Source organism: Parasteatoda tepidariorum, chromosome 4 (assembly GCF_982258835.1).
Source record: "Parasteatoda tepidariorum strain Cologne lab strain chromosome 4, Ptep-v5.0, whole genome shotgun sequence".
Taxonomy (NCBI): Eukaryota; Metazoa; Arthropoda; class Arachnida; order Araneae; family Theridiidae; genus Parasteatoda; species Parasteatoda tepidariorum.
Genome location: NC_141758.1, coordinates 51,617,431 through 51,630,560, shown reverse-complemented (window position 1 = coordinate 51,630,560; position 13,130 = coordinate 51,617,431). Strand labels below are relative to the sequence as shown.

At 26.5% G+C, this 13,130-nt stretch overlaps 1 protein-coding gene across 2 annotated transcripts; it reads right to left on the bottom strand.

The window, feature by feature from the left end:
• Positions 1-4,495: 4,495 nt before the first annotated feature.
• Positions 4,496-12,812, bottom strand: LOC107438969 (uncharacterized). 2 transcript variants are annotated; one of them, XM_016051398.4, is made up of 3 exons: positions 12,329-12,812; positions 10,880-10,946; positions 4,496-7,479 (listed from the first exon to the last, which is right to left on the bottom strand). In XM_016051398.4, the coding sequence occupies exons 1-3, from the start codon at positions 12,368-12,370 to the stop codon at positions 7,250-7,252; spliced, it is 339 nt and encodes a 112-aa protein (XP_015906884.1). In that variant the 5' UTR covers positions 12,371-12,812; the 3' UTR covers positions 4,496-7,249. The 2 variants fall into 2 exon arrangements, with proteins under 2 accessions (XP_015906884.1, XP_015906885.1); XM_016051399.3 differs by lacking the exon at positions 12,329-12,812 and adding an exon at positions 12,170-12,326.
• Between the last annotated feature and the right edge of the window lie 318 nt (positions 12,813-13,130).

Genomic DNA, 13,130 nt, shown 5'->3' with positions numbered 1-13,130 from the left:
ATCACTTTTGTTAATAATTATATACTAAAGACCTAAAAAATAAATAGGACAATTGTTTTTATTTGTTATTGCTTTTATAGACAATTTCTTGTGAATAATTTGTTTTCTCATTGCAATTAATTCCTTTTCTTCTAAGCATTTCTCCAATAATCAATATAGTTAGCATTATCAACTCTGTTAAATAACATCTCTCCTTGTATCCTTCTCAAATTCTAGCTTTTTTTTCTTCATTTTTACGAATAAAATTTTATCTAAAAACTGTTCAGTTTTGTTTTAGTTCTTAGAATATTTGTGTGTAAGTTTAAGAATCATTTGTTAAATGTATAATTATATTTTAATTGCTTGAATTGCTAGTCTTTATTTATAGTGTAAAGATTTTTAAGTGGGAACAATGGCAACCCTGTGGCTGGAGTTTTCTCATTTTTTTGAGCTGGTTTTGTGTACCTTACTTAATGAACAATATTTGTAATTATTTTAAATGGTTATTACTATGTAAGTCAGTATGGTTCTAAGCACAAATGTTAGATTAAATCTGCCAAGAAAGTGTTTCATGTGTACTGTACAAGTTTATATATATATATTTTTAATAAAATACTTCATGTTACTTGTATTAATTTCTTTTTTTTATATGAAACTAGGATGTCGTTTTAATAACGTTACATATTGAGGGAGGTTGAATATGAGTCTTAGCAACCGTATAGAATTAGATGCATACTTTAAATAGATTAGACACTAATATCTAAACAATTGATTAAATTTTCAATTTCAATGGTAAAGAAGAAATCAAAAGCTTCAGAATTGTTGTTTCAAAAGCTAATTTTTATAAATAGATTTAGCATTTTTTAACTGATTTTCTTTTAAAGTGAAACAAACAGAATTTAGATCATAAAATGTTACTCGATTTCAAATACAGTGCCCGCCGTTTATTAAAATCACTTTCGTTTTATGCTCTTTTGATTTTATTAAGAGGCGATTCAACATTTGAAAAAAAAATCAAATTTTTTTGCATTCTAAATGCACACACTTTAAAAGCTGAAATAATGACAACATTAATGTTTTATTTTAACTAATTTAATTATTTTAATAAAGTAGAACCCTACATAAGATTAAATTTACAAAATTTTTGCAAATAACCGATCAATGGTTGCTTGAGTTGCAGTATTTGAAATTAACTTTTCAACATCATTTGAGAGTTTATAGAAGTTTTTATAGTTTTCGATATTTCCTCCTCTTTGTTATAAAGCTTGCCGCAATGCATTAAGTGTTTTTCTGACTTCCATTGAAGATGGCACTGGTGTGTTTATGTCATCTTCTGAGTCTGATTCCACCATTTCTTGATTGAAAATAACTTTGCAATTTTTAATGTCTGTAACAATTTCAGAATCAGATTTTTCTCATGATATTTGCAGGTTATCCTCAATAGCTATGGAACATGCGCACAGTTTTTTGAAATCTATTCATGTTCTCTGTTAAGATAGATAACAAATGAAACTTCTCTCCCTTCTATGGTTCATTCAATAAAAAGTAAGATAAGAATTCGACCCCCTGTTGAATGAGATAGGTTTCTCCAAACTTCATTCAAGTCAAGGAATTGACATTGATTTCTATGAACTCGCCGCTTACCACCCACATTTTTCCTTAACTCTTACACTATGAATATCGCAGAAAAATGCTAACCACACCAGTTTCACAGGCTTTTGAGTAACTGTTGCTTCTTCTAAAAAAATCCTTAAACTTCGAAAAAATAAAATTTTATAAATAAGAACAAAAGAAGCTGAAATATTGCACTTTTGATTTATTATGTAGTCAAAATTTTGATTTTAAAAAGCGGCGGCATTGATTTTATTAAAGGATGCTTTTAACATGTATTAATATTGTAACGATTCGGTTCTTGCCGATTTGATTTTATAAAGCGGCTGATTTTATTATCCAGTGATTTTATTAGCGGCGGGCACTATTGTGATTGTATATAATCACATTAATTTAATTGTGTTTATAAATTAAGTAACTCATGCTATTAAATGGTTTTTATTGAACAAAAATATTAAGCGATGTTTAAAAACATGCTTTGTAATTTAAAAACAAGTGTGCTTAAATTCTTAGTATATTTTTAGAAGAAAAATCAGTTCTAAAGCTTATGGATTTAGCCTTTGAAAATAAAAAAATTTAATTTTCCGGTGTCAAATTTTCATTCTATGTCATTAATAGTATAATGACGATGCAAGCATAACTATGCCAGAAAGTAGAATGTTTTTTTTTTTTTTTAATTTGTTAAAAATGAACAGTATTTGTACAGCTCACTTTTTATGTTTTGTCTTTTGCAATCTCTCGGTTGTCAAGCAAGAGGCAAAATCTTGCCATTTTCCAGTATTATGATTTAGGCAGAATAGTTGAACATTTTCAAGGAAAATATTTCAGAAATTTTGACTGATCTGAAACTAAATTTCCAATTAGATTCAGAAGTTTAGGTCCTTCTTATCTGAATTCTTCGGCTTGGTGGACACTCTTGGGGCCAAAAAAATGTTTGTGAGAATATTACACTAATAACGAAAGCTGAGGTCATAAATTGATTTTATAATAATTGCAACAATATAGAAATAATTAAATTATCTATGACTTGCTATTTACACTTTAAAAATTATGTTTACAGAACGAAATGAATAGATGATAGGTAGGTACTTTACGTCACACTAGAGCTGCACAATGGGCTTTTGGCGACGGTCTGGGAAACATCCATGAGGATTATCTCGAGATGAATAAATAAAGTTTGATTTATATTAATCTAGTAGAAAAGAAAGATTTGATAGAAGGCTCTAGTCCTAAATCACTTCCCCGGTCAATTCCAATCAATATAGTTGCACCCCCACCAATTACAAGATACTTCCTTAATGAAAAACTAGGCAATACCTACCTCTACGTTTCTATCATGGTGCGTAGCGTTTTTAAAAAGTACTTCTTTTCCTTTTTAAAAAGCCCTTAGAGGTGTTTTTAAAAAGTGCTTGATTTTTTTTCTTTTCGAAAATGAGATTTTCTTTACCCTGTCGATTTTCGGCACGCAATATGCATAGGCGTGCTTTTCACATAGTTCTATTCAACATTTTCACGATTCATTAAATTTTTTTTTCGGCCTTCCGTCGGTCCATAGCATATGAAAGAGGCAATAATTATTTACAGGTTTGATGAAATACTTGCGAGTCCGCATGTGCGTCTACTGAGCAGAGTTCGGTAAGATTCTAGCACTCTCATGAGTAACTCTGCTGCATTTTGATAGATATGCTCAATTACTTCATTTCCACCCTCATTTTTCGAATCGAAAATTCTTTCGATCATTTTATGGTGGCTAACATAATTATGAAAAGAGGTCTTTGTCAGAAACTAGTTATTTATCATGATCATGTAAAGTCTTTGAAAATTATTTTACATTTTCTTAATGCATATAGTGCTTAAAAATATTTGAATGCTTATTTTTTGTTGAAAGATATGGCTATGCACCCTGTCTATGGAGTTGTATTCACAATTGATCATTTGTCAAGAGATTTCTGTTAACTTTTATTAACCCAACACTGAGTTAAATAGAGGGATAAATTGTTGAGAAAAGAATTTTCCATGGGGGAAGGGGAATTGAGAGCATTTAATGCATCATTTCAACTTATGAGGATCTCAACTTGTGCTTTCCAGATGAAAATATTTGTAAGAGTGTCCGTAACATAAAGTTTCACTGTAGATTGCTAGTATATTCAGCTGTGGAATGCTAAATCAGGAGAGTAAGCTACTCAGAATTTTGAAAGCTTTTCATAAAATCTTTTTTGTACAAATTACATTTTTTCACTATCATATAGTAAAATTTTTTGCCCAAATTAAAATTCTTCACAATCAAATAGTAAAAATCTTTTTCCCCATATCCTTTAAATGTACAAGAAATCCTTTTCTGATGTGGTTCATAGACTTTGTACAATTAAATAAAAAAACTGAAATTCTAATAGGTTTTCAATTAAAATCTTATACATAAGTGAATATCTTAAAGCGTCGGAGCGCTTTTAGTACATTAGCATGTATTATTTATACTGAACATAATAGTATTAAGATATCAAGTTAAGCATTTACCATTTATGTGGGAAATGTATATATTGTATATTTTAAAAAATAACGATACATTTATTATTTTATCTACAAAATCTGATCCCATTTGTTTTTAAGTAGAGCATTATGAATCCTTCTTGGAGGGAGAAATGAAATTTAATGAACACTGTACTTTACGACTCTTTTTTATTAATGTATATTGGAAACTAGAATTTTGTGAAAATATTCATTAATTTTTATACTTTTCCCATTCATTAAGATTGAAAATAAATAATAGGAGTTTTATTAACTACAGACAGAAATTTTTTTTTTTAAAGATTTTATTTTCACAAATATTTATTTTACATTGGCACAAAAGCTGCACAACTTCAAATAGCTAAAAGAATGTTTTTGTATATATGTAAACATTCAACAATTTTTAAGCAGTACCACCTTTATTAAAAAGACATTAAAATTTTAGTATTCCAACGAACAATCAACATATACACAACAAATCTATTACAAACATACTCGTGATTTTTTTCGTCAAGAAAGTAAAACTGATTGTCAATTACTATTCCTAATTGCAATAACGGACTGTGCTAGAATTACAGACGTCATGACAAAATATATACTTTTATCTTCACCAAATATACATCTGACTTTAATAAATATGTTTCCTCTTAACAAAGTTTTCAACTCCAATAAATTTTTTTTATCATTATAACAAAATAAGTACTTGCAGCTCAAACTTTTCAGATCATATGTTTTTAAAAATAAAATTTAAGAAAATGACTAGAAAGAAGTGTAATTGCACACTTGATGGCAGGTTTTCAGATTATATTTTGCAGGAAGAAAAAAATTGCATAATTCCCAAGATTTAGAAGCTAGTGCATTAAACTAAATAATTATATTTAAAACAGTATGCTTTTTTTCTTAGCTGCAACTAAGCTTAACCAATTTGTTTTCACAAAATACACATATATAAAAGATCTATTTATAAGCATTATGTCTTTAAATGCATTTATTTCAAAAATATTTAATTTTGTATTAAGTACAATTTCATTTTTTTAAAATTTTTTTTTGGATTTTTTAAATTTATACAAAATAGGAATTAATAGCCTCATGTTCAGCCACTTTTACTCAAATCAATTTATATCACATGATTTGGGTTATGAATATTGACAAGAAAGTAATAAAAACAATACATTTCTGAATATTTTTGGTTATAAATTTCTATGCAGTTTATAGCATAATAGAAAGCTAAAATTCATTGAGCAAAAATAAATAAACATAATGAACTGTCATTAATATTTTAAATTAAACCTATATGAGTTATCACATTAAATATAAATTTGAGATCATTGAATACTGAGTTTAAAGAACAAAAGTATTTGATAAGAGATTATATTATATGGTGTATTTAGATTAAAAACAAATGCATAATTAACACGAAGTCTTCAAATTTAAAATACAACAGTGTAACAAAACGAAAAGCGTTTAGCTCATTTTTTTCTTATTACAAAGATAAATTATCAATTTAAAAACGTTAATGGAAAAAAGTAAACTCTACTGGCTCCAAAATAAAAATTGCAAATTAATTAATCATGTTCACTAAATTAACAGGTTAGCTAAATAGAAATATTAAAATTTTTGTTGAAAAGTTTATAATTTTTTTTAAAAATTTAAAACGTAAAATAAAAATTTTTGACGTTAAAAAATGCAATGTAAAAAAAAAATCAATTATTCTTGTTAATCAAATATTTTCATTGAGTATATAAGATAGGAACTTTAAATTTTTTAGGTTTTAAATGAGAAATTAATTTTCCTTAAAACCGTTACCAAAATAATTCTTGTAGGTTTGAAAAAATACACATTAAATATTAAAGTCACATTTATAAATTAAGCTCATTCTAGTGTAAACTCTATGTAAACGACTAAAGAAATGTGGGATTTCTAAATACACTTTGAAAAGTACTCAAGATAGCACTAATTTAAATACATGAGCATTTTGGAAAAAATATATATATCTTTCATATTACAGGCAAATGTGGTTTGTTTAGAAAGAGCATGACAAAACATATTTTTGAAGCTTAATTAGATATATTTAACTTAAAAAAAGCTAAGCTAAAATATTTATGTAATCAACTTAATGTAATTTTTCTAAATTGAATTTTATGCTACAAGTTTTCAATATGAATCTTAACATTAAAGCATATTTTATTCATCAAATATTTTGAAAAAAGTTATAGGATAAATAGGTGTTTGACATATGACCAATTTGAAAAAAAAAATAAAAATAAAAAAAAAGACAAGAAGAAGTATGGTTTGATGTATTCTGCTCAAGAAATTAGACAATTTAGTCATAGGCAATTTCAAAATTAGTTAAAGTTTATCAATAGATGGCGCTCTAGCACAAATTGTTGACAACACAATCTATAAAATATCTTTTTCACAATAACCATTCTTAGCAGCAACAATGTGGTGCAATTTGCGGGCAACATTGGCCGACCACACAAATATTTCAATTGGAACGATCTGACACGTAGCAGAAAACTGTTTTTATAGTTTTCTCCGTCAACAGCACCATTTTAAAATTTTTAAACCTCTTAAGAATGAACCAGTTTCTTGATTCTAATTCTAGTTTTCGAAGTCTTTTGAGCAGAATGCAACAAACCCAATATTTCTACTCCTTTCCTTAAATTTTAATTAGTTATTTTTAATAATAGGTCATTTTTAAAACACCAGGCATAATAATAAAAAAAAGCATAAATCAAATGGCATAATTTTTTCTTTTAAAGTAGACATTGTGTAAAATTTTGCTAACTTGGTCCCATACAACACAAAAATAAGAGTGCAAAGAAACAGAAAAAATGCTATACTTATTTTGCAGATAGATTTTAAAAGTTTGAATAATATAGGAACACTACTACACACCTTAACATAGATTAAAACACTACAAATTGAAAAAACGAACACAAAATATAAATGACATAACTTTTTTAACAGTAAAAAAAAAAAATAATAATAAATGCTTAACTCAACAAATGTGAGAAATTTTTCTTATAAATTGAAACTGACTTTGTAAACATTCAAGCCAAAATTAATAGCTTCAGTAAAAAAAAAAAAAAAAATACTGCCCTGCCAAGTAGCACTTTTTCAATGATATGGTTTCCGACAAGAGACCAGGTTATTCTTTTTTAGGTTTAGGAATAGCAGAAGGAATAACTTTAGAAACAACCTTCTGAACAACTGCTGTTCCTCCAACTGCAGACACAACACCAGTTCCAACAGAGTAAGTTGTTGAAGCAGCCCATTTTACACTTCCTACTCCAATTCCCACAGCACCAGAACCTATATTGTAAAGACCTGACGCTGTTCTCCACATTAAGCCTGCTTCTTGGACTTGCTTTTTAGAAGCTAAAATTATCAATATATTTCATTTTATTTCACAAAAAAAAAAGTTTAATGTTTTACAAGGATTATTTAGAAAGACAATAATTGTCATAAATAAAATAACTTCTACTACAGATTTCAGTCATTCTTTTTTTTACAGGAAAATAGATAATATACTAATTAATCGATTATAACATGCATGGTTTGCTGAAGAGCAAGGACCCAGTCAGGCCTGGATTACCCATTAGGCCTGGCCTGGGGCCCCCAATGATTAGGAGCCCCCTTAATATGGATTTTTCGAAATTTTTTTTAAAAAAATTAAGAAAAACAATGATTTTTTACATTTTTTCAAAATGCTATGATTATTTTTTAGTTCTAATTTAGTAAAATTTCATTTATTATTATTTATTTTAATTTTAAATATGCTTTCTTAAATGAAAAGGTATCGAAATACTTTTATATTTGAATAAATAAAAAATATATGAGAAATTTTTTTTATCTAAGGGCCCCAAAAATTTGAATGGCCTAGGGCCCCGTGTATGCTTAATCCGGTCCTGGACCCAGTGCCGAAAAATTTTCAACATTCCGCTCCAGATAGTAAGCTAAACCATTTAGAAAAAGTATTTTAGTATGTACTTAAATAATTTAGTGTGAATTCCAAGTATTTTAGTATGTACTTAAGATAACACCATACTTTTTTTTAAATTTTCTTTCTCCTCTATAACTATTTTAAAATTTAAAAGAAAGAAAAAGTGATCCCAACCAAATTTAGAGTAAGCCATAAATTTTCAATTGTAGAAAAAAAAATTTAAAAATATCAAACTTATTTCGAAATTACTGGAAGAGAACTTCTCCATTGCATAATCACAAATTATCTTCAATTTATTTACATTTTGATATTTTAAAAATTTCTTTTCAGTATTTGAACTTCATGGCTTACTCTAAGTTTACCTGAACTTACTTTTTCTGTCCTTTAAATTAGTTATAAAGGTGAGAGAGAACTTGCGACGAAAACCGTGCTTTTGAGTTTCAGATTTCAATTTGAAATTTTTATAATAAAAGGATCATAAAAAAAAAAAATACTAAGATGATCATCAGCTCACAGAGAAAATACTAATTTAATTCAAAATTGAGTTATTTGTTCTATCTTATGAAAAGAATTGAATCTAATAAACCCTCCATCACATTTGATCTTAAAATGATCATATTTGATCTATAAATGCATTTTAATGTAATGTTAAGGATAGTTTTTCTACAGCAACTTAGCTATCAGGTCATGGCATTACAGGTCTCTTTAATTACTGTAGCACAGTATGAAATTACTAGAGCTCTGCAGCTTTAGAAAATTCAGATTCTTAATGAAAACACAGCTCCAGAGTGCCTCATCTCCATGTCGCTGATAAAGTGCTTGATGTTATTATTTTTTTTTTAAATAATGAAAGTTCTAGTTTATTTAAGCAATTTTATAAGAAACTTTTTCTCATTAGAATTCATTTATTTAAAATTAATGTGACAAATTCAATTAAAGAAAAGTTATATAATTTTTATTTTAAAAACAATTTATTGTTACATAATTACATGTTACTATATTTTTTAAAGAGTAGAAATTTTCTTTTATAAATATGAATAAAAATATTATTTACTATTTCACACCTGGCATAAATATATTACAGACATACATTTTTACTAGAAATTTTTTAAATAAACTACTAATTAGTTAGTATGCATCAGATGAAGGATGCATTTATTGCAATTGCCGGTCTGTAAAGAAAAAATAAGCTAAAAGCCTCTGAATTTGAAAATTTAATACTCAATATACATGTAATTGAGAACAATATTTGTAATGAAGTTTTTATAATACTATTAATAAAAATTTACAATAAAATATTTACTTTTAAAAATGCATTTTATTTAAGGAAAAAAAAAATGAATATTTAAGTTTTATGACTCAGAATAACTTTTAAAAAGATCGAAACATCAAGACTTTGCCCTTTTCCTCCCAAAACTACAAAGATATATTTTATTAAAAAATTAGAAGACCTACTGTATACTTTATTACACATACACAATGTTCAACATAGAAGACAAGAAGTTCAGCCTCAATGGCTCGTAGTATAACTTTTTTATATGCCAATGTGATTAAACTAATGGCAAGTCATTGACAGTGCATATCAAGAACATGCAATTTTTTTGATTTTTTATTTCAATAATAAATGTTTTTAAATATACCATATCAATTATGAAATATTATAAACTAAACATATTATTAGCATCTCATAAAGAAGAATTGAAATATCCTAATTGTTTTTAATAAGTAAATATCTAAGGCATAAAATATAAAACTTGCTTATAAGAATTTACTTATTAAGTAAACTACATCTTTCATTTGAGATGATCCTGTATGCTTAGTTTCACACATGAAACTGTGAATAATATAACGTAGGAGGCTAATTGAATAATTCAACTCATAGCAAACAATGGTTGTCATTCTGCAATGTTTCAGGGTAATTGTCTCCAGCATTTTCTAATCAAACTGATCTTTTTAGACTTATTACATTGAACCCTCGCATCTTCAAGTTTAATAATAAAAACATCATCCATAACTCTGAAATATTTCAGATAGTCAATGAGAAGCCCAAATTAATGAAAGCTTCCGTAGTAAATAGTCTTATTATGGGTTTACTACAATAAGCCTAAGAAAATTCAGTCTGATTAATTCATAATATAATACTTTATCAGAATAAAAACATATAAGGTAGTAGCAATCTGTCTAAAAAATGTCGGGTAGATTATAATATACTGATGACTTTTCCAGTTATCTTAACTGATTGCAAACTGCCTGTGACATTTACGAACAGCCAAATTTCTTAACTTGCCTATAATTTATACAGTAAACTCAACCATTATTTTATTCCAGTAGTTAGCAGGAGAAAACAAGTCATCTTACAGTATTTGAGTTAACCATTAGATATTCCACAACCAAATTTTGGTACATTTTTTAATGTGTTCTACATTCTTTTTGATACATTATTTTAAGAAAAAATTAACAAATAGTTATAATAAAAATAAAATATCTAGAGAAAAGATAATTTAGTTACTGGTCAAACAGTATGAAATATTCCAAACTTATTAGTGAACTGATTTTTTTAGATTCTTCAACTAAAATAATTAAATAATAACAATAATAATAATAAAAAAACTGTAATAAAAAATATTTCATTAAGTCATTTATTTTGTATAGATTTTCTCTTCAGCTCTCAATTCATTTTTAGTTGTTCAGAATTTTTGTTATATACTCATTTTTAATTAAATAATAAGAGAGAAACCATTTTTTTGTTACAGAAAAGCAATCAGCAAACATCTGGGACTAACACACAGAGGGATAAAGAGAATAAAAAATTATTTTTAAAAATTAGATTCATACCATCTTCAGATGGAGATGGTTTGTTTTCATCTTTAACATCCCCATTATTTTCATCCATGTTTTGTCCCTAGAAAGATACATCTCATGCAATTAGGCAATACATTATAGTTAGATTTTATTCAATTTGTAATTCCAATAAAAAATAGACATAGAGTAAGCAATATCTAGCATCTGGTCACTTCAACAACTAAATATTTAGCATTTTTTAAAAATACTTTCCAATTTTTTCTTTTAAAAATACTGAATTTTTGAAGAATGGTCATAGAGTATAGACAAATATAGTAAAAATAGCAATTGTCAAAATAAATAATAAAACTCATACTTTAATGAAAGGAAAAAACTAAGTTTTATTTTAAAAAGAAATTTTTAACAAATGGTTGGTTAAATCATTGTTTTGTTTCTGGTTTAATATCAAAGTTTTAAAAAAATTTCCTGGTGATATTTGGTATTAAAACTGAGAGGCACCAAAGAGATTCTAAACTTGCAAAAGTTATAAGAAACTATATGCAGAAATTTGAAAAGGAATGGTTATCTTCGAATTCATAAGTAGACATTTTTCGAAATGTGTTAATGCCTCTAAATTACAGACATTCATGAATACCTAAAAGATAAAGTTTAAAGAACTTCTTACAAATAGAAAAACATCTTTATAATTTTTTTTAAAATACTAAATAAAAATTTATAAATAAAAAAACATTTAACTATGAATTGATTCTTTTTGGAAAATAAAAAAGAAATACTTTAATTTAAAACGCTGCCATTATTTCTTAATTGTTGAAACAAACTAAAATAACATACAGAAAAGAAGAAAAAAACATATTGACCATAAAATTTAGTATTCTAGATAAAAAAAAAAAAGATAATACAATAAACCTTAACTATATCGTAAATAAAATTAATATTTATAGACTGTGCAATGGAAATTTACTGAGATGAGAAAAGCATAAAAGTATTCCCAAGAACTAGCTAATATTCTATTATAACTTTTTTATAGGGAAAAAAATCAATAAATCATCTATTTTGTAAAACATGTAATTTGTATTATAATAAAGTTGTCTTTTGCAAAAAAATGAATTTTTACCAAAGGTATTTTAGTGATTTAGTCTTATTTATTTTAGTAATTTAGTCTTATCAGCTTATTGGTATAGATTTATAGCAAACATAATATAAAATTTTGCTTTTCTTAAGTCTCAAATTTGCAAGAATAAAAAACAACAAAGAACTGATAGTTTGGTCAAATGATGTAGTTGAATAAGCATTATAACGAGATTTAATAAATGAAAAAAATACTTTATAACAAAATTCTAGTTTATTGAGAAAATAAGTCAACATTTGTTTGCAATATTTTCATTGAATTGCATTTAATAAAAACAGATAGCTCAGAAGAATGCTACTACGATGGAAGGTTTTATAGGAACTCATTCAATAGCAAAACGTATGCATACTCACTTTTTTTAAACAAGCAGTAATGGGTTGCAAAACTTTTGCCATCGACAAGGATTTAAGAACTAAAGCTAAAGGTTTTACTGAAATAAAACTCAACTAAACGGCTGTCAAAATTGAAGTTGACACTGACACGTTTATGATATTTGATTAAAAGACGCACAGCATAAAATGTACAAAGTACGAACATGAGGTTTTTTTTCCTTTTTATTATAATGAATTACATACGTGGAAACCGTATTGTTGCTAATGTAAACAACAGTATCACTGGTGAAAAAACGCGCCAAATAAATAGTAAAAATTGCAAAAATAATTGTATCTATAAGTTCGAATTTGGTACTAGTATAAATATAAATGTGTTTTTAAAATGCGTCAGTAATATTATCAGTCATTAAATGTTGCAAAAGTATAAAATTACAATTCAATTTTAAAAATAAAATAAAAAAGATATTTGTTCTTGCCAATTTAAGCAATCACGTTGCCAGATCATGTGGATAAGACTTTTACTTTTATATGGCAACCCCCTAAAAAACGAAAACAAGAACTAAAAAAAGTACACTTAAAATACTCGCAAAAATAAGAAGGTTGGTGGCAGAATTGCTCTTTTGCAATAGATATTTAAAATAAAATATTGCTACTATAAATATTTTGCTTTTTGAGAGCACCTTGTCTTATATTCTGGAGCTTTTTGACTCACGAAGATTGCGCATACATTGAGTTTTTGAGTCGCGTGTGAATCAATAGGAATTATATTAATTGCATAAAATAAATAAGAATGATAAGAAAAATAATATTAATCGCATATAAA

Excerpts from the sequence above, each read along its gene's own strand:
- LOC107438969 (XM_016051398.4), bottom strand. The coding sequence starts at position 12,370 with ATGGCAAAAGTTTTGCAACCCATTACTGCTTGTTTAAAAAAA. Across the intron at positions 10,947-12,328 it reads TTACTGCTTGTTTAAAAAAA|GGACAAAACATGGATGAAAA; the intron begins GTGAGTATGCAT and ends GTATCTTTCTAG. Across the intron at positions 7,480-10,879 it reads ACCATCTCCATCTGAAGATG|CTTCTAAAAAGCAAGTCCAA; the intron begins GTATGAATCTAA and ends TGATAATTTTAG.